Raw genomic sequence first — 26,203 nt, forward strand, 5'->3', positions numbered from 1 at the left:
TCGTCTTTGCCAGCAGGATGCCATTAGCTTCTTTAGTCTGTAGGGTCAATGGCTTACCAGCTCAGGGCAGTCAGGAATGTACATGCATGTGCAATGAAGCAAAGGACTGAACAGGGGCTCTGCAGGCAGAAGGTTGTCTTCTAGAGGAATGGATCTGGCGTGATCACTTTCAAAAATTGCTTAAAAGCTAGGGCTTTCTTTAAGATGCCATGTATGGTATGCTTGGAAGATACAACCTGGACAACATTGTAAGGCTGTATTTTTCCTGTTTTGCTTGTTTTAGCAAGTGGCAGTCTCCCATCCAGCACGATTCTCAGCTCACAGCAAATGCAGTCCTCATGCAAAACTCACTGACATCAACTCATCTACTTCACGTAGTCAACACTAATGCAAGTGCTTCCCACCACCACCAAGTTGGAATGTCTACTCTGCAAATACTATAGAACCAGCAAGACTCAAGTCTTGCCTGTCGCGTGAATTATCTACTATTCTAATAGCTTTAAGAAGTTATTTTTCAACTTGTATCTCAGGTACGAAAAACATACGAACACTGAATATATAAGCACCATGTCCCTTGATAATTTCTGTAAAGCATTTGTACTTACAGTTGTTTAAAAGGGTATCTCCCTTGTCCTCATTCAGCTCTGAAATGAAAAACAAACAATATAGTGAGCATGCCTCATATTGCTATGTGATCTAGGACCTAACTGCCTCCTCTCTGTACCTAGTAAACATATGAAATTGTTTGCCTTGCTGCTTGTAGTGACACTATGGTCAAAAAAGTAATTTGCTCTATTGGAGAGGTTCAGTTCAGCTTACAATCCTCACTGAAAGCACAAGGCCAAAGGATGAGTCTTTTGTGCCTTAGCTCAAAGCTTAAAAAAGCAGCAGATAGATGACCAAATAGGTCCAAGTAACATCTACATGTGCTGGGGGCTATGCATGATACATAAACCTATATGCGTAGGTTCACATTCAGTAAGGCAAGGTGGTTACAAATCCCCAGTGCTGAGCTTGGCTGTAACATTACTGATTCTTCCCTACAAAAACTCCCTCTGCCAGGTTCTGGTAGCAACCAATGACAGAATCATGGGAGAGGACTACTGACTGCCCAGGGAACCATAGGGTTTGGTTATGAACATTTGTTACAGTGACCTGTGAAATAAGCAAAGGAAATGGCAGATGATGGAGAAGGGAACCATCTCAGACTTTAATTTTTATTTTTCAAGAGCTTGAGGACTCCACATTTAAGTACCTTGTGATACAGGTTCCTCACCAATTCACTGTGCATCTTAGCAGAGTAAACCCAGAGTGAACCCAGATCGAAAAGTTGGGCCTCTTTTTTGATAGATTAGGTTGGCCAATCACATTCAGAGCTAAGTCACACACCCAACTTGTGATGCACAGAGCAGAACTCACTCATTAAAACAGGTGTCAGTCTGCTTTAGCTCTCTTCGTGCTACTACTACTTTCAAGTTCCTGGGCTGTCAGCCACTAAAACAATTTTGAGAAGGGAAAAGAAGAAAACAGCAATTGCATGTATTTGTGTAGTAAAGCGAAGCTCATTACACTGAAAACAGCAAAGTATTAGGAACAAATTCCAAGCTAAAAACACAAACCTAAGGCACTTGCCTGTGAGAGTTATAGTAGACTGGTCAACATTCAATGACGTTGAGCTTGTTTTCAGCCTTCTGCGTAACACACTGTTGACACGACTCCAGCTTGTTGCCGTACTATCAGCTGAGGCAAATTTAAATACCAGAGCAACAGATACAAGCACTCCACCAGGATCCGGGCTGCAAACCAACATAAACAAAGTGGTGTCATTCTCTTTGCGCACTAAGCCTCTTAGTTCTGCTTGCACTGTCTGCCTTCCTTATACAAGAACAGGTCTGGTATGCACAGATGTGTGGAACGAATATCATAGCTGTGCACAAGCAAAGGAAGATGATGACATACGTCAGCAGACAGCAAAAGGCCTGGTTCATGCTGTAACAACAATCAGAGGGAATCTTCTGCAAGGAGAGGAAGAAATACTCCCTTTAGTCTCTATGCAGCTCCATCAACAGAACGTAGCAGTAGAAACAACACAAGAGTTAAAACCATTCAACAGATACCAAACAAGCCATTCCTAACATCCATTTACAAAACCTAGCTTAGATCCACAGAAATTTAAAAGGTCTTCTGGCATTTCTTTCCATATAAATCACTTGTCCATTTATGGGTGAGTTAGCATAATTGGATCGAGAGACAAAAATCTCAATAGTTTGTGTTATCAGAACAAGGTATGATCATTTATTATCAACACAAACTCCGAAGCATGATACTTTAGACTAACAGCGTAAAGGAAAAGCAACAGAAACCTAGAGGCAAAGAGATCAGAGATGCAGCTAAGCTGAACCCGTGCACATTTACACAACAGAAAATACTCTCTTGTGTACTCACTCTAGTGAAATAGTTTAAAAGCAGAGCACTGTTTGGTCAGCCTAAAAGGTATTAAGGGTCTGCTTAATTCTAGATCCCAAATCCTGTAATTTCTGTAGACACACAGAATGGGAGGCTTGCAGAAGAAACCAGTAGCAGAGAAAAATGTGAACAACCTAAGAAAATAACCACCTAGCGATCCCCAAATTGCTGTGGAAAAGGATATTTGCAGGAAGTATGGCGTTCTTTGCCATAAAGGGAAAGATATTCCACAGCAGATTTAGGCCTTATAGAAATTTAACTATTTGAAACCCAAATTGTGTGATGGAAGTGATGGTTCTTATCACTGAGAGCAATACAAGCTATTGCACAGAGAAAAAACACTTAAAAGCTCCCACAGGATCTTCATATCTGTATGTCCCTTTTGCCTCTTTTCTTCTCTCCCTATCCAGGCATCTCACAGTGGAATTTATTCCTTCAGTTCTTTTCTGAGATGAGGGAGAACAGTCACTTCTTGCTGTACACCACGCAGGGGGGTAAACACCAGCCTAAACTTCCCCAAGAAGAATGATAAGGAATAAAGAGCTGACTGGATCTCTTGAGCCCTTAACTAGCAGTGAAGGCTGGGATCACCTAAAAAGTCACTTACTGCATCACAGCCACAAGCAACTGGTGTTCAGGTAATCAACTTGCCAAAGTATAAGGCAAATTTTCTCTTCTTTGCTGACCTCTAAGCAGATTAAGACCTCACCAGTGTTTTGAGCCCCGATGGAGAGCAACAAGCAGCCAAGACTTAGTCATCCAGCTGGCATAATCCAAGCAAAATCAATCAGGCACATTCCCTACTGTCATGGGGTAGAAAGAAAGGATCTTCATCACATTTCTGTTTGTTCCTGACCTTCACATTACTTACCTTAGACTGACAACATGGGACCTGATGTACCTTTGACTTAGAATGGACTTCTTAAATACTGTAGACATCTGTTAAAGGAAAATAATGTGTTAAAATAGGCCCATGGTATGTGCACGTTTCTCTAACTAAGAGTCTCATGAACCTCTGAAGCACAAAAAGCTGCTTTCAGATCCCCACCTCTACACCAAAGTTACTACTAAATTTCCATTGGAGGTTGCAGAAACAAAAATAAACAGCTGACTTGCCAAATTTTGCTGTCTCGCCAAATTTTGCCATCTCTTCTGCTCTCTGGGTGCCTTTTCAACCACAGGCTTGCTGGAACAGACAGCATGTGTGCTTACCATCTGTTTGCACACAGTCAACAAGGCATCTTTGCCACTACCGCAAGGTTTTAAAGCTTGCTGACAAGCTTGCAGTGGAGCGGAGAAGCACTTGTATGATTCCTCCTTCCTGACTGTAGAGACAGCAACAAGGAATTTAACACTCCCTGTGGAATGCTAGAGTCCAGAAATGACTGGGAAGGATATAAAAATGACTGAAGGATGACTAGAAAGGTTGTAAAGAAGACTGAGCCATATTCTTTTCAGTGGTGTCCTGTGACAGGACAGGAAGCAATGGGGACAAGGCGATTGACTCTATGATTCTACAATCTAGAGTGAATCTGCCCTGAACAAAAACACTGAACAGCACCCCGAAAGGCATGCGGTCCCAACTTTCTGGTTTAAATAAGTTATCTGGACTTTTGCTATTTTCTCCACGTAAGGCTTCCTCACGGTGCTGTGTTTTGTGCATCTTTGAAGTAATTTTAGTCTCTCTTCTGTACCACCCTGTCTTCCTTCCTTGTTAAAAGGCAATCAATGCCAAGCAACACAGTCCCCTTGCCAGTAGCATGTGTTGGACAAACAGCCTCTCACAGCTCTAGTTCATACCCTGTATGCTCTCTGGGACATTGAATCATGCTGAGGTTAAACTGTTCCTCTGCTAGACAGTCAAACTTTTTCAGTAACTGATTTCCACAGTACACCCCATTATTTAATGGGAACGAACTGCAATTTTACTGCCCAGCTCTAGGCTTCAATAAGAAATATCCCTGAAGCTGCTAGGGTACAGCAACCAGCACAGAACATCCTCTATCAGCCAGATGCTATGCCTGCACTGAATATGTCCACAACTATTTACAAACCCCACCTGATTTGGGGTGGAACTGCACAGGGCCATTCACTGCCCTGCTGTATCTATGCAAGTCCTGTGCAACTGTGGGAAAACCATGAAGTTCCCAGCAGGAGTTAGGCATCTAATTCCTGATTATTTCCAAGAGAACTAAACACTTAACACTGTGATGATCTGAGCCTTGACCACATTGTGCTATTTTTCCCATCTGCCCCAAGCAGGAAAAACACCACCAACCTACCTCTAGAGAGTCTGGAGAGACAGATACCATAGAAAGAATTGCAAGGCATGCAGATACCATGATGCTGAGAGCAATACCCAGAACACTGGCTGATCTTCCAATAAAGGTTTTTCTACCCAAGCAATCTACACTTTTTCTCAAGCATTTAAAACTTAATGTCATTGCTGGTTTCTCTGTTGGCAATAGCAGGCAGGATAGTCCCAACCACCCTGCTAAATACAGGTGAGTGGCAGAGTCAGGGAACAGACTCAGCTTTTCCACTGTTTAATCTTGTTCCTCTCCTCATCCTCCTGCTCTTTGCCCTGGGAATAGCACAGTATAACCCAGCCACATTAGACTCAGAGGTGATTGTGCCTCGTCTTATTTCCAATCGCACAAATGAAGGACTCTTCACCATAGGTCAGGCAGTAACAGAGAAACATCTTAGCTTACCATGTTTTCAATCTCTTGGCTCAGGTATCTGAATTCTTCTGTGGTTTGCCTTTCGTACCGAGTATCATACTGGATGTTGGTGATAAGGAAAGCTGCATTGTAATATCTGTACTGATCTGCAGAGAGGAGAAAAAGGAAAAGTTGTTCATTTTCTTCAATACAATTCAAGCACAGCTCCATGCAGAACATGGCACAAGTAAGACTTCCAGGCTTTGGCTGTGACCAAGGTCTGGGCAACACTGTGAGGAAAGGGGGATCTGGGCCACTTTGTTGCTCCATGGACCAACTGGGGGCTCATTTCTACCCTGACAACTACACCAAGCAGCTTTAAATTACATCCACTAATAAACTTCTGAGGACCATCTTCTTCTAATCAGCCTAGATGCCCTCTGGCATGTCCCTGCCCCACAAAGGCAGGTGGCCCAGAGCTGTTTGCAGCCATTCAGCATTCGGGTTAAGTTTAAAATCTGGCTCTCGAGGGAATGGCAGAGAATGGCCCTATAATGCAGAGTTAGCAAAAAGCTAACTGCAAAAATAAGCTGCAGCTCTGCCCCTACTCTTTCTGGTATCCTAAAATAAACCAAGGCCTCACTGATTCTCAGTGACCTGAGACAGCAACACAGCTAGCTCTGTCCCAGTAGCAATATACTTCAAAACCTCTCACATGAGTATTTCAGAAACTGGGAATAGAGTGGCATCATTCAAATACCACTGAAACCAGATCCTTGGTAACCAGGACTCCAAGAAAGCCCAAACCTCTGTCCTTTCTCCTTCTGGAATATCCTCAGCCAGAGATGCCAGGTTCAGTTTCTGCAAAAATCCTGTTCAAGACGAAGCTTACTATGCATAGCTTGAGTGCCTTAACTAGACACTTCTGGTTTACACTCAAGACCACAGTAATTGGTTAACTGTGGATACCAGGGGAGACAGCAGGGCAAGGCAAACTGAAGTACAGATAAAATTTAAATCCCCACTTCAGGTAAGTAATATTTTAAGTATTCTTGGGGGGTTTCTAATCAATACAGGACTTTCACAGGCTCTAGTAAGTTCTCATGCAGATTCTATAGCTGGGGTGAATTTCACACCTGAATCACGAGGCAGGACCACAGTAGCAAGTGAAACACAACAGATACCTCAAAAATCTCCTTAAAACAACAACAATGGAATGCACTTACAATGGCACAAAAAATATGTAATCAAGCCAATGACAATGGCCAGACCAACTATTACTGACACAACGATGACTGCTATCTTCCATGGCTCCATACGCTTCACTGCTGTGTCCATCTGAGTCAGTATCTGCATTGGAGAAGAAAACATGGATAAATATCCAATTTAAATTCATGGATAAATTTCTAAGTTCAGTTAGAAACACAGTAACACATCCTGAGAGAAACTGCATCTGGTGCGGCTTAACTCAGCTCACTGACATAAAAACTCACAGAATGAGGGAGGTTGGAAAGGCCTCCAAACCCTAGGGGTTTAGATCTGCTCAGACGAGGTTCCAGTGGAGCAGGTTACCCCGGGCTTTGTCAAGTGTTCACTATCTCCAAGAACAGAGATCTCTCAGGGATCCTTGTGCAGTCTCTGACCACCCTCAGGGCAAAAGCTTTTTTTCCGTATATTTAGTCAGAATCTCCTGTGTTCCAGCTTGCCTCCACTACCTCACATGCACAGCTGAGAAAAGCCTCAAGTAGTGCAGGCATGGTCAGTAGAGACAATTTCCCATCAAGAAGTATTACACAGATCTCAAGTGCAGCTGGCTGCCCACACAGGTATTTAAACTGGACTTGAATGTATCAGTTCATAACAGAGGAGGCACCTTCTGCACTCTAGGCTAGGGGATAACCCCTCTAGCTGAGGCAGGGGAAGTTTAGGCTTGACATCAGGAGGAAGTTCTTCACAGAGAGAGTGGTTGCACACTGGAACAGGCTCCCCAGGGAAGTGGTCACTGCACCGAGCCTGACTGAATTTAAGAAGAGATTGGACTGTGCACTTAGTCACATGGTCTGAACTTTTGGGTAGACCTGTGCGGTGTCAAGAGTTGGACTTGATGATCCTTAAGGGTCCCTTCCAACTCAGGATATTCTATGATTCTATCAGAGATGCTATAAAACACACCGCTTTGAGATCTTTTTCATTGGTATGAGTAGTAACATTTACTGGTCTTCTACTAGGTTTGGGTTTCTTTGCAGCAAAAGCATGCATAGATTGTAAGAGCATCATGCCTTCTGCCAGACAGCCTGTCAGAGGGGAGAGAAATAGCACCTAACATGACGACACACAGCAAGAAGACCCAGTCTTATTGGCAGGCCAAAAGCCAGCAGCAGACCCACGAGAGGGCTGGGAACCTAACTCACACATGGACAAATGCACAGTAAGCCTTTCCCTCCCATTTATTTCCTCTTGCACAGCATTAGGCAAGAGAACATTAGGAAAACTGCATTTTTGCGCATGTCCTCAGTAGCTTTGTTGTAGGATGATGCAAAGCTTTAAGTGCAATTATTTCAGATCCCTCGTAATTCTACAGGGCACTATGTAGTAACTGCTGTCATGCCACGCACCAGGCCTCTACATCACGGCTGGCTTTAGTACAAGGTGTCAGAAGAACATGTGGGATAATCCCTCAAAGGTGCCTGGAGTGACAAATGGCAGCAGCCAGCTCTGGGGTGGAGGCTCTCAGCTGACTAGTCACCATACTGCATTATGCCCATTAAACCATGTTTGCGTTTGCTGTTTGCCAGACATACTAAATGCTCTTCTCCCCCTTTCCAGGCCTTTGGCACAGTCGTTTGTGAACAACATTTGAGAAGACAGGAGCAGGAAGCAACAGGCAGGCAGAGAGAGCGATGCTTTGCAGGTTTTCTGGCTGTGGGGTGGCAAGGAAGACAGCAGAGTGAACATGGATATGAGCAAGCAGAGTGGGATGATAGGCTGTTGGTGTCCTAAGATGAGCTCAGGGGACAGAGCAGCAGTGAAGGTAAAGCTGTGATGCACAAATCCATGACAGCAAAGATACTGAAGCAGTGGGAGAGTGAGTGGGTTTATACACTCTGCCTCAAGGGCAAGAAAGTTGAGCAAAACTATGAGGAAGAGATGGCAGGAAACATAAACTAGGAAAACGATGGGGAAAAAAAAGGACAGAGGCACAGAAGAAGCAGCTGAGGGGGCTGCACACAGTGAGGGAGTGTTAAATAAATGAGAGGATAGTTGGAAGCAACTCACAGTTTGATCTCGTCACCCAAAATCTTAGTTTATCTAGTGAGTGCTGGCAGGCATCCCAGTCCATTGCTTAAGAAGGGAGGCAGGAAAGTTTTTATGCTCTCTAACCAGTGGTGTTTTCTGCAAGGCTTTACTGCAGGTCTAGCCGTCTCCCCACTAGACCATCTCAGTTCCCTGGTGGCAAGGCAGACTGTAGAGCAGATGAGAGCAGCCTGTCTAGGCTGGTCAAGATTATTTTCTTTGGGAACCACAAGTTGCAGTGGCATATAGTATTCAGTCACTAGGACTGAACTGGTTTCACCAAGACCTTGATTTCAGGCCATCTAGACCTTCACTGTATATGCCACCCCCTAACCCAAGGGTGTAATGGATGGAGAGATTCAGATGAAAATGAAATACCTCTGGGATTGCCCTGCCTCAGTTCAACACGTTGCAGTTTCCCTGCAGTTTCATCCTCATCTCACAGCTTATGGTCTTTCAGACCCAGCTGGTGGGACTGCAGCTTACCTAATGGTCAGTGCCCTGGGTGGCAAGACTCTTGGCTGTTATGGTAATAATAAGCCTCCTCCTCATCTAGTCGCTTCTTCTGCTTTCAAGATGCTGCTTTGGCATCCAGCCTTGCTCTCTGCACTGGTGAGCTTTTGTTCTCCAGCCCAAGCCCCTGCTGACAGGCTTGCCTGGTTCCTTGTGCTTCAGCTGTTCCCATCCCAGTGGGCTTCCACTCAAACAGCAATCAGCACAACGTCCTTCCGCTGCTCTTGGCATGGGGAGCATGAAGCACAGCTTCAACAGCGTATGGCTGACTCTGCAGAGACTGAGGCAGCAGTATTCTTATTTCTTAGCCAATGTTTTTTTGACCTGTATATAGATTTCCTCAAGATGGGGCCTTACGATTAAGATTCAAAAGCTTAAGAGTCACACTGGAGAAATGAATGTCTTGTTGCCCACAGGACTCGTGCTCTGACAGGCAGAGCACTACCTGGAATTTCAGTCTCTTTTTTTCATGCAAATATTGGATACACATCAAACCCTGCCAGCAGAGACCCCCTTCCCCAACATTTCAGACCTGCCTGCTCTCTAGAGGTCACAGAGATTTGCGAAGGAGAAACTGATACCTTAACTGCCACAGCGCTGGGGGAAATGAAAACATTGGAGATGAAAAATAGAAAGCCTTCTCCACTTCTGATACTGATTTCACTAATAGAATTTAAGAAAACAATTTTTAGGAAGCACTTCCTTATATTTCTATACTTATACAGGTTATTACTCTGTATGGGATATACAAAATGAAGTGTGCCTCTTCAAACCCAAACCAGTTTCCTCTCTTTAGCAGGATGCTCTTGACCTCTACCTTGCACCTCTGTCTTGCTAAGGTGAGTACCAGGACAAGAAAAATCTCTTCTGCAGTGGAAGGGCCAAGTCTCACCACCTCCCACAGTGCACATTTGCCAATATACATCCTTCAGCAATGCTGCCCAGATGCAGGACCTAGCTCAGCAGCCCCCATCTTTTCTGTCCACTTCAACAGCAGAGATGCTAGTCAGCAGCTGTGCAGAAGGGCTAGGGAAAAAAAAAAAAAAAGAAAGAAAAAAAAAAGAACAGATGGCCTTATTTGTCCCAGGAGTAGCTATCCATCACTCTTTGAAGAAAAACCTGAGCTGTAGGCAACACCAAGCATGTACTACTTGTATTGGAGCAATGTGTATTTCCAGTAGTGCCCAGGAATTTTAGTCCTAGACTCCATGTTAGAGACTGTATGCACAAAACAAAAACACTCACAAGTAGGTCTGGCTTTAAGCCTGACTCTGCTGAGGCCAACTAGGATGTTTAAGATGACAGCTCTTGTTCAGGTTACGTCCAGTCTATTCAGTTAGTAATAATCACACAAGTTCCATCTCCAACTAGCTCCTTCACTCCCCAAGCCTTTTTGCTGCCATGCCAGGAGGTGCAGGATCGTCATGCTTTACCAGAATAACCACCTGACAGGGATTCTTGAGCCTTGGACAGCCATCTCTGTAGTTAAATAGCTCAGTGGCAGGTGGATCCCCCTGTTCAGCAATCAGGTTTCTGTATGGTCTTCACGCTTCACTCACCAAGAAAACTCTGCTCCACCCAGCAACACTCCCTTGGCCAGAGAAACACTGATTCTTCTGTGGTGCTGATGAACGCAGAGGCAGAGATTATCTGATCACCTTAGCCTATAAATGAATCTTTTCCTTACACCACATGCTGATTATTGTTATTATTATTATTAATAATTTTTTTTTTTTTACAGCCCAAACTACAGTAACCAACACTTCACTCTCAGGAGGGTTTATCAGGGGAATTCAGGTAACACCAATATACTCATCCTCCAACAGAGCACGCACCCTTGTGAAAGGATGAGGATGACCTTCGTTCCTCAAAAGTAAGCCTTAGGAAATCAAAAGTCACTCTCCACTCAGAGACCTTGAAAGGCTGAGTCCTCCCTGCTCTGAAAACCACCTCCTCACAGTCTCTATCTGGCAGCTTCTGGTCTGCAGGAAATAAGCAAGAACTTTCAAACCCTAGATCTTTTAGTTCAGTACAAACCTGCTTATCTTGGCAAGACGTTGAATGAACATCAGACCTCCTCCAGCAATCAACATTCTCATTTAAAACATGCTTAATTCCCAGGGAGCCCAAGATGATCCCGTGAGTGTAGCGTCTGAAATTCCTATCATGGTTCATTTTGGACTGGTAATGGGAACTATTAGTCTCAGTTTACACACCTCAGCTCCGTGCCAAAGAAAGCATTTCAATGACTAAAAAGTTATTCCGTGCCAAAGAAAAGAATCCAAATAAACTATTTTGGAAGCAACTTAATTCAATATAAACATAGCTGTTTTACACACAAAGGTGTGTTTATGCACATATGTCAAGCCTTGATACAGGATATAAATAAGTGAAATGTAGCAAGAATTAAAGCTACATTAATAGTTATTGGCACATCAGAAAGAACTGTACTGAAATTTCAATGGAGCCAAGATTGTCTGGTCTTCCTTATGAAACCAAGCAGAGAACTGACAGCATTTCTGGTTGAATTTCTGACCAGCCCAAAATGAACCCCTTACCTTCCAATTTGGAACATTTATCCAAAAGTAAAGACAAGCACAATACACAGGTGATGAGCCGTCCCTTCTCTCTCCTCTGTACCAAACTCCTTAAAAGGTTACTACGCTCATTCCAGCTTTCAGGTCTGCCTGACAGAATTTGATTCACTATATTGAACTTTTCTCTCTCTTCTACTGCATGTTACCAAAAGCCTCAGTAACATTGATACCAGGAAATTGATCTTTGTTAAATGGAAAATGGCTGTTCAGACAGGGAAAGGGAGTGAAACTACCACCTGTGTTCTAGGAAAAGGTAAGCAGGGAACACCTTCCCTGTTTTGTTTTCGGAATCTGCCCTTGACTTTTTCTGACTTCTTAAGCTAAGCCTTCATAACACCCCTTACCTATATCTGCTTTCAAATGGATCTGAACCACAGTGTGTTTTTAGTAGTATTTACTGGAAGCATTTTGCCAAGTTCTGTGCAGAAGAAAACATGCAAACTCTTCGATTTTGCTATCTGATCTGCTGCTTTCTTCCTATAGTAACTTTAGTCCAACCACTGCTCAGTGCTACTGTAATACTCTTGGAAGAGCCAAGGGTAGAATATGGTCTGCAAACACACTGATGAGGGACTCTCCACGCTTAAAGTTGCTCCCATTTCTCCATTCTAGGATTCAGGCATAGCCCCACAATCACTCTTCGTAGAAGTGGGACCTTTCACAAGACAACTGAACAAACTAATCTGCTGGCCTGGTGAGTGCAATGTGAAACTATGTCCCTGAAGCGTTCTTCCTTGGCAGGGTGTTTGGGAATGGCAGTAATTGGAGCATGTCTACTTAACCCCAGGAGTCCAGTAGCAAAAGTACATGGCCACGCAAGCAAGACACGCTAATTCCATTCCCACCTCTGCTATGAGCAATCACACCAACCTTGTCCTTCTCCTCTGCTCTTGTGGCATACCCACAACACACACTTTTAAGAGGATGGGACAACATTCCCCTTCTACTTCAGGCACTGAAATAAAAGCAGCTAGTGCTTTCTTACCAGTGTCACTCACTCAATGTTTGACATCTCCTAAAGCAGCTCTGATACAATGGTAGACTTCCAGATATTGAAGGGATCTGCTGAGGGAAACAATGTGTGTGTTCTTCTATGCGTCATGCTGAATCAGCCTGATCTCCCCACACCCTCAAACATCCCACAAAGACAGTAGGTGCTGCATGCCACCCCTCTGCAGTCAGATAAAGTATCACTAATGTATTTGCCACATACTAACTGAGCCCCTCCCCTTGACTATCCACAACTCTACCAAGGCCCTTGCTGCTTACCAGCAGCACACTTCAGCCAAGCAAAGACAACAGCTTCAAAGATTGCTCTTGTGATTTGCAGCAAGATTCAAGCACAGCATTCAGCCTTTGGGATAAATTACTGATAAGGTCTGAGTTAACAATGTCCAGAATGCGAGAATGCTGTTCATAAAGGCTTCCTCAATTATTTAATCACCTTTGCAATCAGCACAAAACACTTGTTGTTCCTTTCTTTCACCCATTCTGTATACACCTTTTTGGTGGTTGTCAGTTCTTTGCTGGCCTACCATACTAGTTCAATAACCTGTGGGATATAACTAGGGCTAACAACTGAAATAATCTTGATTAATAACACATTTTCCACAGTTGTTTGTCACAGAAAACATCTTGAAAAGACTCCCCTGTTCTGTAACAAGCTTTAGGAGAATTAGGAAAGCTACTTACAACATAAGAACTCGACAACTTGCGTGAAGGTAAGAGAGGCCATTCTAGACTAAGGGAGATGAAGCACCTGGCCACTAAACACATCCAGTTTAGAACAAGGCTCAACAGCTTCTACATCACCATCTACATTGATCACAAACTAGTACCTTATTCTGTCCGTACATCAGTCCCAGAACATAGCAGCTCTCTCCTTTCCAGCCTTTGAAAAAGGCTTTGCCTGCCTGCTCTTCCTCTCTTATTAATAGGTGGGAATCTACTCCAGAAGTGAGATACTAGACAAGCAATTATAATCATTTTTTTTTTTTTTGTCTGTTTTTTCATTCCAAGGTAGGGTGGGTGAAATGGTTTGGTACCAGATTTGGTGTGTTTCCAAGCTGATTCTGCACAGATTAACACTTCACTGGCAGCATACAAAGCCTACTAAAATAAACAGGAGCACAAGAAGATATTTTTATAACTTTATCCTGCTTATCATCTCATACCACGCTGCTAGTTCAGCAACCGTGACTGCAACACTAACTTCAGCAGCAAGAAAGGCAGATCAGAGTTAGAACACAGAGAGAGGACTCTCACCTGCCCCCTAAAACCTTCTGTGGCCACAGACCACCTTGGCTTATCACCATACCACCCGGTTAGAGGAGCCAGGGAATTCTTGGAAAACAAAACACATTTTGGGTGAAGAGAAAAGGGGAAGGATCAGAAGGATTACTGATGCGTAGAAGGCAGCTGAAATCAGATGTAAGCTCAGAGCTAGTGCCATTCATTCTCCGCCCCTGCCTCGGTCAAAGCCCCGAAATTGCCCTATAAATCTCCACATTATATAACCACGCTGCCCAAACTACCAAGTAGCAAGTCTGATAGCTGTGGCACTCACCTCTGGACACCAACGAGAGGTCAGCAGTACGTTCTTCTGTCTGGGAGATGCACCGTCCTGAACTACTAAACACACTGTGCAGCATCTCAGCATAGACTTGAGGCTTTATCACCTGAATTAGGAAAGAAAGGAGTCATAGGCAAGTCAGAACAAACAAGTCCAGCAAGTCTCAGTGACAGAGGCTTACCCACTAGCATGATTCCTCCCCTAAAACAATAACAGTACACTTCTTTCATCACACCTTTCATCCAGGAATCCCGAAGCCTTTTCAGAGCATTAACTACACACCCTGCAACACCCCAAATCAGAAGAGCCACGAAAATTTTGCAAGGACGCAGAGTTTATTTCCTTCTTTGGCAGAATTAAAAACAAATCAGAAATTATGGGCAGGACCAACACAGAAAATTTGCATATGCTAGAGAGACGGTGTTCAGTCCCTGGTTAGAGGCAGAGCTGATGTAAGTTGATGAAGGTTCAGCGGCATGTGCCTCAACTCCCTTGAACTTCCTTGCAAGGTGCCATTTGGCCAGATAAGAATTTGAGTGTAACTGTTACTACTGGGACAAGCTTGTGATTCTTCCTGAACTTCTTAGATGTTAATTTTGATTGTGACCAGCTAGCCACAGATATTTCTGTCCTGGAAAAATTGTTCCAGGTCACAAACATTTATGATATAAATATTTTCAGATTTCCTACATAAGCATTTCTAATTGTGCTAGTTATGGCAGGTTAATTTGGAAGTCAATTATCACAAGCCCAAACTAACCTAATATAGCGTTTCTCAATGTTTTCTCAATCCTTTTTTCAATTTTTAGTTTTTCTCATTTCTACTAAACATACTCAAAAATATATATATATCCACAGAGCCTTATGCATAGATTTGTTGCAGAAGGCAAATAAAGGGGACAGAACATCAGAACAAGCGAGGGGTGTGTGTGGCAGATAGCCTCTTTACAATAAAAGTTTCTAACATGTAGGGATTCTTTCCCGACACCTGAATATGCTTCATTTGACCCCTCCATAACTCAGGGATCACCAGCTAAGAAACATGCTGCTCCAAATACTTCTGATGTGGCTGGAGCTCTTCCTTTCACCTTATACCAAGTCCACAGCCAGCCAACAGGAACACTGCCCTCCTGGGAATGGCAGCTTCTTTTGACTGAAATATAGTCTAAAGATAAACCTCAGCTTCTCATAATTTCGATTCAGTCCAGGTCACAGGGTAATTTGTTATGAAACACAACAAGTACAGTTACTAACAATGCATCATGTAATTACATCTCAATATTTTAACTGGAAGCTGCATTTCCATGCCATAAAAGTAGACTTCTGTTGAGCCAGTCTAGATGTGCAAGAGAAATGCAGACAGAAACTAGCTAGAGGGTGAAAATTTCTGAGGGTAAACTGTAAGTGTTCCATGATTATGTGACCCAGGTATAGGTGGTGTGAATATGTGTTCATTTCAGGCAGCCCACAATCCTCAGAGATGGAGCCCTTCCTGCTTACTATCATGGCACAGATGGAAGAACACATGCAATGGAGGCTTCATGGAAGTCTCTGAACAGTCTCACCTGCAAGCAAAACAACCCATTGCTGCTCAAGTGGAAAGGTTAAGCTAAAGAGGCTTTCAGAGCACAAAAAAAGTTTTTCCAGGCCTAGTTTTATGTCCAAAAGGCACCAAACTGGTGAAGGATGTAATAATCCTGGCCAGCGGTCCTCCCTCTGCACAAAGTGACTGTATGTGTTCTCCTACAGACAATACTTCCTTGCAGTAGGAACTCCAGCTGGAAGGAAGGAACAAGCAATAGCCACCAGCGAATCATTTACCAGGTAGTTAACAGGTTTGGCTCATGATTGCAGAGAGTGTGTACTGATGTGCCTGCTGGTGCAGCCCTGAAACTTCAAGAGAAGCCTGGGCAAGTTGGGAAATATTGGGCAGTTGGCAGGCATTGTGGTCTACATGGGTATTAAGTACAAGAAAGGGAAGGTGAGGGATTCTGGAGGCAGAATGCAGGATGCCAAAGAACAGGACCCCCATAACAGCTGGTGGGGAGGCAAAGTCTCAATGCATGGCTAAAGCAACAGAGTAAGGAAGAGAGGTGCAGATTTATTAGGGACTGGGGAAGCCTCTGGAGTAGCAAAAGATGAGCAGGTAAGCAACATCTGCACTTCACAAAAGGAAGATCATATAGGAATTTTAAATTGAGAAGTAGGAGAAAGCAGCCTGGTGCACAGGGGATGCATTGTTCTGAATCCTATGCTAGACACTGTATTCTTAAGTAAAGAATACATCAGAAGTTGACAAAGATCAATAGTAAACAAAACAGAAGTTTAAAAAAAAAAAGTCTGATGTGAACAGAATGCAGAGACAGAAAGCAAAAATAATGCTTCCTATGTTTCACAGAATTACCTGAAAAAGGTTAAAGATGGCACAGACCCAGAATACTTCACCTTTAACAAGGACATGTGCAAACAGACATAAAGGAAATGTGGTGGCAGGAAGATAATAGAAATGCCAGGGAACAATTATTAATAATTATTTGCAATTACTCTCAAGTAAAATGTGAAATCTTTACACTGTCAGTCAGATAATACCAGCTTTTTGCATGCTGTGAGCAATTGTTTCAGGAATAGACAGTCAGGAAATCCACAAGATGGGAAGCAATTCTTGATTCAGACCTGATTAGTACACACAATTGCTTTAAAATATTTCTGCCACCTACCTGAACAGTATCAGCAGCTGTTTCAACATTTCTAGGGAGACCAAAGCTGGAAAATCAGCTACTGCCGCACTCAATTTTGAAGACAGGGACCACATAGCTGCATTACTGCAATGCATAGCTGCATTGGGAACAAATAAAGCCTTTTGCAGAAAAGCTGAAAAGTGTGAAGTATTATAAAATTAAGCGCATAAACTGCACACACACTGTTAAAGAGAGGCACACCAGAACCAACTAGATAATTTTTCTTAGAAATTAAGTATCAAAAGAGACAGGTTGGAAAAGCTAACAGCAAGAAACAACCAAGAACAGATAGCATTCAACCAGGGTGAAGGATAGAAAAATTAAGTGACTGATGATGGTGTGCTGCCTCTCATCCAACGCTACTTCATTGCCAAAACACTAGGGGAAAACTTTAAAAAAAATAATTGTAAAACAAGCATGGGGAACCCTTTACGGTGTAGCGTGATCTACAAAGTGACTAAATTAGCACAGGCAATGAAGTAATAAAAGTAGCAAGTATTCCTATAAAATATGTTGCGTGGGGTAAAACCATCATAGCTTTTGTAAATCAAAGTCCTGCCTTGAAAACCTACCTCAATTTCTGAGCAAGTCAACAGCTGGTCCATGAGGCAAGTCTGAGTGATGTTGTCTACTTGTATTTCCTACAGAAATTACACAGGACGTTGTCTTACAAACACCTCTTAAAAAAGCTGAGCTCCCATGGGATACGAAGGCTTAAGATGGAAAAACAGTTAAAAGAGAGAAGAAAAATGATAATGATTTTTAGTGAAGCCAGTTCACAAACTCACAGGAATCTCTGCTATTTGTTATATTCATAAAAGGTATGCAAAAAAAAGAGATAATTAGCGAGGTGACAATCATCCCACAATAACTGCATATTCGTGGCAGTAGAAAGAAAAACTAACCACAATGAACTCCAAAAGCATCTCACAACATTGAAAGACTAATAAAACAGATGAGAATCTGATAAGTATAAAGTGACACATACAGAGAAAACAAGTCCTAGCCTTACCTACAAAATGACAGGTGTTGAGCTGGTTACGCTTTTCAGGAATAAGACGGAGGCAGAAACTCCTACAAGAATATCAACTCAGTAGCAATCAAAACCAGAGAAAAATGATAGAGATTATCTGCAAAGAGAACAGAGAAACAAAAAAGGGGGGCACACATATCACAATTTATCCACATTATGCCTGTATCATAAATACTACATGAAGTTCTGGTCCATTTCCTATCTCAAAGCAGATACAAAGGAACAGTAAAACATCCCAAAAGAGGCAGAACAACTGTCCAAAGGAACCAAATAGCGTCTGTGCATGGGATGTCTGAAGGCACCAGGATTCTGCAAGCTGAAAAAGGTGCACAGAGAGGCAACAGATATCTGGAGAGTAACGTTTGGAATTGTGAGAGTAAACAGGAAAAGACTGTTCATTGTTTCTTCTAAGGGGACTTCAAATAAGAACAGCAGGTTTAAAATGAGCACAAGGAGATACTCTGTCATATGATATACAGGTAAGGTATGGGTCTCCTCACTGCAAGATATGTAAAATGTCAAATACTTTGCACATTTAAAAGGTTTAATCACTTTTCTGAAATAAGAATCCCCATAAAGATCTTAAATATGATGATTATACCTCTGTGATCCACAGATTTCCTGAGTCAAACCACTGCAGGTTTAGAAACCACTCTGAGGAAGCACCGTACTCTGACTGCTTTGTTCTCATCTTTCCTAGGTGTCCTCCACTGACTATTCCATGAGTCTCTGGTTCATTTACCTGCCAGGCATTCTTTCTTAATCATAAAGTATTGTTAATCCTCTGATGGAACAACAGGCAGTTGGGGATCAAAGCCTGTCCCCATCTGCCTCCTGAGCAAAACACGGTCTGACCTGCCTAGCTAGATCAGTAGCCACAGGAAGGATGTATTTGTGTCTTTGCTCTTAGACAGTTAAGCAAGCATGGCAACCATCGCTTGAGAAGAACCACCACATTTCTCAGCATTCAAGAGTACATTCAGCTTGGGTTACAGGTCCAGCTTGTATTTTGCAGCAGCAAAATTCTTGGCTAAAGGTTACATTGATGACACACAATAGCACGCAAGGCCTCAAGAACCAAGCCCTTAAGCTCCAAAAAGGGTCCGTGACCCCCCTGAGTAAGCTGAATGGTGTTCCTCTGATTTGAATGAGCCTGAAGTGGTATCACAAAAGCAACTTCATCTTATCTTGCGTAGAGGCAAAAATCGACAGTGTCTTTTTTGCAAAAGAAGTTCAGATATGCACCATGTCCCCAAAGCCTGGCAAGTGAGGCATGGCATGCAACAGCCACTTACTTGAAGTCATGGCAGGAAAAGTCATTTTCTTTTACTCTTGGAGACAAAGGTGATGTTGGTTCATGAGTGTTCAACCAGCCAAGCATGGTTTTCACCTTTTCTCCTGTAAAGGCATCCAGTTTCCAAGACTCCTGCCAAGGAAACACAAACCACTTTATTCAAAACAATCCCAAGTTAATGTTAGGATGGAAAACTCCTGAGAATATATTAGCATTTACAGAAGACTCTTGACAAATTACTCTGCTTCTTTGTTGCGAGAGCAGCTCTTCCTTCATGAAGAAGTCAGTACTTATGAAACGCTGCTGTCCTAAACATACCTCCTGAGGTAGGCAGCCACCGGAAGCCTTTTTGAAGGGAAAGGCTGAAGAAGACTTGAGGGCAAGGTTTGGTTTCTCTTCTTTCTTAGGGTTGATGAATTAAGAAGTTTAACTGGCCTAAAACTCTGCATTCACCAGATGATCTAATTTTTCTTTTAAATACTAACGAGGACACTAACAAGACCGTTCCCATTTTACAGCCTGTAATAAGGCTCCATACTCGTAAGGACTGTGGTGGTTTTGTTACTATTCCTATGGTTTTCCTAAGTTGCCAGAAAGCCAGGACCTGCATTGTTTCATACAGTAGCTGCTTCTACTTGATTCTAAACAGTTCTCTGGATTATCTTCAACCATTCAGACAAAGGTCATTTCTACTTGCTTTAGAAAAATTCAATTTGAAAAATAGTAGTGTATGAGCCAGATTAATCTTTAGATAAGATTGAAAAATACGCTACACTCACAACCATTCTTCTCAGGGGTCTAAGACTCTGCACATGCAGTACCAGTCCCCAGGTCCCAGCTGAGGGTAGCCTCCCTCCAACATGCTCAGGATTCAAACAAAAAATTATGAGCAATCTCCATATCCCAAATACCCTTTCTAACCTGGAGCATAGTGTTTGCAGACCACTGCTCCTAGTGTCTAGCTGGTCCTATCACCTCCTGGTACAACATCTGACACAGATGTTCATACTTCTACCTGCCTTTGTAACCACAAGTTTATGGAGAGCCCATTCGCCAAGGCAGGGCACAACAATCTGCAAACACGTTTGGGAAACAAAGTAAGGTGACCTACAGGCTATGCAAATTGGAAGGGAAAAGCCCAGGCATATATAATAAGGTCAGGACTGCATTGCAAACTTTTGTGTTGTTACTTGTTACAAACGCAGGTCCAAACTTCATAGCTTATGTTTTTCCTCAAGGTTGCACACAAGTATCTTCCAATACAGTATCAATATTCAGCAAGAAAATGTTTTTCCTCCTATAAATACTTTGAAAGAACTAAAAAGCATGGTGCACACCCATTAACACCTTACAATTTGACTTGTACCTAAATTTGGCCATTCCTTTCCTGCAAGATGCATGTGGCTCAAGTGCATCTATCACTGGATTTCAGTCACATTCACTTATCTTTACAAACACCAATTGCTAGGCTGCACAAAGTGACACACAAAGCTTATCTTTGTCCATCTCTGTACAAGTGGATTTCCAAAGAGAACATATGCATACTCACACAATCAAAAATTAACAAAGGACTCAAAACAAGGCTTCTAGAGTGTGAGTCTTAAAGCCAGGTGTTTAGGAGCAGGTAACTTCAAAGGATGTGGGTCATGCAGGGATAGACTGAGTTAGACTTCACTAAAAACAAAATGGCAGCAAGGAATGAATGCAGTGTACCTGGGTCTTTGCACAGTGACCGACACTCAGGTCCCTCTGCCCAGGCTAGGAGTTTGGCCATGGGAACGCAGTGCCTTTGCAGAGTAGGTGATGAACTATCCCAGTAGCTCCAAATCATTATTTCAAATAAGGATCCTGAAAAACAAAGCCAAGTCAGTTTTCTGGAAGCTTGGAAGCTGTCAACATCTTGTACAAGGACCACACAAACAACAGCTGGCGAACAATAGCTACTAAACCTTCCATTTCTTTTCCAGTTTTTTTAAGGGAGTACCTTTCATTGCATCAGTTGCCAAACTTCAGGAAACAAGAGAAGTTTTCATTTTACAAGAGTCTTCATCCATTTTCGAAGTTGTTCTTGATAGCGCTGTAGCAGTTAAGATTGTTACAGGGCTCTGTTTGATTATTGCTGCCAGAGGATTTGCTGCTGGGTTTATTTTATTACTTGTCTGCTTAATTCAAGTCAAAAACATGTTTGGAACTTGCAGTCTTCAGTCTAGCTTTGCAGCCTTCTCTAGCTTACTCTGTCTACACAGTGTGTTCAAACCAGATCATCTTGATTATGTCAGGTCCACGAAAAACGAAGACTGAATATGAGAAAGTAACACTCAACCACAGTAACTCTGGGAACTGAAGCTGGAAGAAATGTGACGCAAAGCTACGTTTTTTTTTTTCTTTTGAAGGTGTCTAAACACAGAAACCCTATGACAACAAGGCATGTGTATCACTTAAGCCCAGTTCTCTTATCAAAGAGAAAAAAAAACCACAAGGGGTAGCACCTGTAGCTGAGTCCCAGAGTGGGTTCACAGCCTCAGCCCTCAAGCGGAGGCATCTTCCATAAGCACCAAAGTTTCCTACATGGTACACAGAGAGCTGAGTTTTCCAGAAAGAGCTCAATATCCAGCCCAGTTCACAAATGCTCTGGTACCTTCAGTGTCACCAAAACAACCACAGCATCCCTTGATTTCAATCTCATTCTTTGCATAAAGCAGACAATAAGAAAGCCACATCCAAAGGTAAATCCCATTTCAGCTTTTGGAAAGGCATTTGTTAACTAACTCCTTTTAGCACAGTTCTTTGATTTGTCAGTAACAACACTAACAGGACCAGGTTGTCCTGCTATGGTGGTATCAGTACAAACTATGTGCAGGACTAGCCACCAGAAAGCAGTGAAAATAACTTGTGTGCAAGCTGTAAAATTGCTTGGAGCAGAGATTACTGCACAAGGAAACTGAACTTTTTTTTTTTTATTATTATTTTAAGTTTTTGGTTATCCTTTTACATTGCTCTGAGATCATCTCATGCATATTGCAAGCCAATGGGGGAAGAAATTCAAAGCCAGGGCATACAGAAATATTTTTTATATGCCTGATGACTCAACTTATCATATTTAAAAAAAAAAATTTTTTTTTTTTTTTGTCTGCTCCTCTAAAAACAGATTGCATAGCTTCACCTAGGACTCTGAGTCAAACAGCATTCACTCAGTGTCTCATTTAAGATACTCTTAAAAATACCACCCTCCTTTTCACTGACACAAAGTAATGCTCTGGCTGGAGTCTCCTGCTGCCTTGTCAATCTCTTCTGCAATTGAGAAACATACATTATCCAGAACTGCCCTGACTTGCAGAATGCTGAAGAATTGCCTTAAACACTAATCCACTAACAAGATCTTGCTATACTAATGTGTCATTGGAATTGCTTCAAAAACGCACGTGACATTTCCCCCATCACGTTTGCCATGACTGCTCTCATTCTCTCCTTTAAATGAGATTGAGACATAAACATGCCCACAGTAAATGCTATTGCTATAGTATTTTAACCTCTCCTTGGGCAGTTCTGTAACTACAGAAAAGCAAGAACAATCATCCTCGTAACAAGTTGTGCATGTAGAAATTAGTGCAGAATTAGAAACTGATATGCAGGCGCCAGTTAAGTCATCTGCTTTCAATTACTTAATACTGTGCTAATACCTACTAGCTGACAATTTCTGCCCATGACTTCAGGAGAGCTACTGAGGTATGTGAAGTAATGCACACACTTACAAGACTAAGATACAAATCTTGTTAACAGTAAAGTAATAAAAATGTAGAGAAGTGGAACAGAGAGATTAAAAAAAAAAAACCTTATAATTTGGTTCAAACTTATAATTTGGTTCTGGATTTATGTTTTATCTCTAGTGGATAAAAGATGACTCCAAAGAAAAAAATATATATTGGTGTTTTCTGTTTAACCTAATTGTTCTACAACGATAGCATTAAGATAAAGACAAATTTACTTAATTTATTGCTATTGTGAAGGATGAAAAAGAACATGTCTGTGCCATGACAAAATATCTCCAGGTTAATATAAGCCTGTAAGAAAAGAGACAATGAAATGGAAGCAGTCATGATACTGAGCACAGCTCTGGTTTCTAAAGAAGGAAAGCGAAGATGATGGTAAGGAACAGGAAGATAAGAATCAAGAGACACTGTAAAGCAGACCTTGGAACTTTTATTCGTGAAGGCTGAGACTGCCACAAATGACAAGAATCTAAACTCCAAAAAGCAGAGAAAAATGCAAGAGGAAATTGCTGTCCCTCCCACACCTAGTTTTAGGTACTCCTCCAGAAAGGAGCGAGGTAACTTGAGGCTAGAGCAACAAATAAAGGAGTATCAATCACAGAATTTCTGGGTTGGAAGAGACCTCAAGATCATCGAGTCCAACCTCTGACCTAACACTAACAGTCAAACACTAAACCATATTGCTAAGCTCTACATCTGAACGTCTTTTAAAGACCTCAATAGTTGAGAGCAATGAGTTGAGAGAGCAAAGAGACCATGCAAATGGGTACCAGCATGTAAAGGACACCACTCCTGTCCTAGGGCACTTTCTCACTTCTGTTCACACTGCACAGAGCTGCGCTAGATTGTCACCAGCAAGAGCACAGTGTCAGTCCTGGCTCTACACAACCATCTGCATGTCCCAGCTTCATCTTTGGGGCCTCTCAGCTCCTGTACTCATATTCTTGAAGGCTCGTCCAAATTCCCTCCTGCAACTGAGGTGTCTTAGCACTGAAGACCAGCAGAAACCACAAAGACATCTCTGGTAAGCCTGGAGCCTCACCCCGTGCAGGAAGCAGATCATTGTGCAGACCGTGCTCAGGGTACCCTGTAACACCGAACGCTAGAGGCAGATGTCTCCCACCACTGGGCACGCTATTCTTCTGTAACGAGCAATTTTCTCCTGCAAACATTTGAGTCACCGTGCTTCAAAATTTTCATTAGCTGCAACACAGCAGTTTAAGGATTCTTTATTATTTAAATAAAAGGACCAATGTCATCCCGGTGCCAATACTTTCACATATTTACACAGAAACTGGACACATACACCTGGAATGCTTAACTAAAACAGGGCTGTGATAAATAGGTGGAAATGTCTTTGTGCTGAGCAGGCAGGTGATCTCCCTGCAGACAGGCAGGGTTCTCAGGATGTTCCACCCTTCCTGCTTGCTGAGACTGGGTAGGCCAGACCCTGTCCTGGGTTGCTAAAAAAAATAAATAAATGCTGGCGCAGAGAGACGGGCTTACATGGCGTTTGGGTGGGGAGACAGGATCGAACAGTGCTGGTGACAGCTGAGTTTCTCAGGCTGTGTCTGCGTACTACAGTCTGGGTACCTCCCTTACTTATGGATAAAAGACTTATGTGGAAGGAGCCTCTGTCTCTCCAAAATCAGGTCTGCTGTGCACAGACACTACCAGGTGGCACGGCAAACAGAGACAGACCAGCACGCTCCAGCGTACAGCAGCTATAAGAGGAGAAGCTTTGGCAGTGATGAGCTAAATCTTGTGTTGCACCTGTTCAGGGACAAGCCAGCAAGATCATTTGAGTGTGTCTAGATAAAGTTGAGGGCCTTGGTGAAATCTGCTAGGGATGCGGGGACATCAGCTCTGAGCCAAATGGGCACAGTTCACTTTTCTCACTTGCCTGCTTGAGGGGAGCAGAGCTAGACTGAGCAGACAGTCAAAGGCCTGCTGAAGGGTCTGCTGCAGTCATCAACCCACATCCTCCCACGGGACAGAACGCAAAAACACACACAGCTCTAGAGACACCGAACCCACCCTCTGTTCTGGAGGCACAACCCTCACAGTCAGTTGCTTGTAAGTCAGCATCATAAAGGCCTTTAAGAAGCAATTGTTTTAAAAGGGTTGCATAAGCCAGAGCTAGAATGTTAAGCAACAGAGTATGACGGCACTCCGTCCCCTTCTAGGCTGATACCTGCAGTGACCCTGGCCACGTGAACCTAAAGGAGCTCCTGTAGTAGTTAAATTGACACAGAAAATGCAGAGAAGTGACAGCAGCCACAGCTGCAGTATCAGCTTGGTAAGGACAAAGAGGGATCCAAGCCTCCTACATCTGTCTGATGTAGTACCTGCGATCAGGTCGGGCTGTCTGGTATCCATCTGCAATGCACGCTGACTCACAGTCCTGTTCCAAAGCCCAGGCCAAAGCAGGAGGTCAGACAAAAAAGATTGACAGCAGGTGGCGTGTCATCACGCAGTGTGATGTACAGACAGCTAACAAAGATGTGTACCTATGGGACTGGCAGAGATGCCTTTGTGAGACTGACAGGCTAGGTATACCAGCAAGGAAAATGAAGTAATAATTAGATCAAGAGCCGCAGGAATCCAAAGCAGGAAGCATTGTGTGGTTTAGCCAGCAGTGCAAATCCTATACATATACATACATATATGTACTCGAACCAAGACAGCAAAGTAATACACCAAACTGTACGGCCTCATCAAAACAGTTGCTAGAAGTAAGGATAAGGAGCCAGAAGAGAAAGAGACAGCTTTAAAAGCTGTCATAGTACAACAGGAGAGCACTGAGACAGAACTGGATCCTGGTTATTTGTGGGAAAAAAATCAGATTTAAATGAGAAAGAAATCAACACAATAGTACGCAACATGGTGAAGCATAAGATCAAAGACTCGTTGATTAAACAAGAACTTATTACAGATTCTGAAAGATCATCCACTGGAAAGGAGAAATATTTAACCATGCTGTAAGCAACCCAGAAATGGCTTGAAGCCAGAACTGCGATTCAAACAATGAAAAGGAAAATGCAAACCCAGTCAGTGTTACAGACGAGCTGCTCGGAGTCTGAAGTGGTACACCACACACAGCAACAGAGACTCCATTTGGAGCATCGAGCACAATCCCAGGGCCACAGACGAGCTACACCTGGATCAGACATAAAGAGGCGTGCCAGGAGAATGAAAGCAAAGAAAAGCTCTTCTTATGAGAGGAAGGTAACAATGGGACCGAGATTAACAACGAAAAAGGG

General features: G+C 42.8%; 1 protein-coding gene across 3 annotated transcripts in view; it reads right to left on the reverse strand.

Moving 5' to 3' along the window:
* Positions 1-26,203, reverse strand: part of TMPRSS11E (transmembrane serine protease 11E) — a 49,877-nt gene that overhangs the window by 7,145 nt on the left and 16,529 nt on the right. For all 3 annotated transcript variants that reach the window (XM_072037121.1, XM_072037120.1, XM_072037119.1), the window contains 11 exons: positions 20,884-21,018; positions 19,172-19,302; positions 17,856-17,973; positions 17,416-17,556; positions 16,823-16,940; positions 14,100-14,211; positions 6,356-6,479; positions 5,181-5,296; positions 3,338-3,405; positions 1,633-1,796; positions 606-644 (listed from right to left, as the gene is read on the reverse strand). In XM_072037121.1, coding sequence (XP_071893222.1) covers positions 606-644; positions 1,633-1,796; positions 3,338-3,405; positions 5,181-5,296; positions 6,356-6,479; positions 14,100-14,192 — 604 coding nt within the window. In that variant the 5' untranslated portion in view covers positions 14,193-14,211; positions 16,823-16,940; positions 17,416-17,556; ... (1 more) ...; positions 19,172-19,302; positions 20,884-21,018. The remainder of the gene's footprint in view (positions 1-605; positions 645-1,632; positions 1,797-3,337; positions 3,406-5,180; positions 5,297-6,355; positions 6,480-14,099; positions 14,212-16,822; positions 16,941-17,415; positions 17,557-17,855; positions 17,974-19,171; positions 19,303-20,883; positions 21,019-26,203) is intronic.

Source organism: Anas platyrhynchos, chromosome 4 (genome assembly GCF_047663525.1).
Source record: "Anas platyrhynchos isolate ZD024472 breed Pekin duck chromosome 4, IASCAAS_PekinDuck_T2T, whole genome shotgun sequence".
NCBI lineage: Eukaryota > Metazoa > Chordata > Aves > Anseriformes > Anatidae > Anas > Anas platyrhynchos.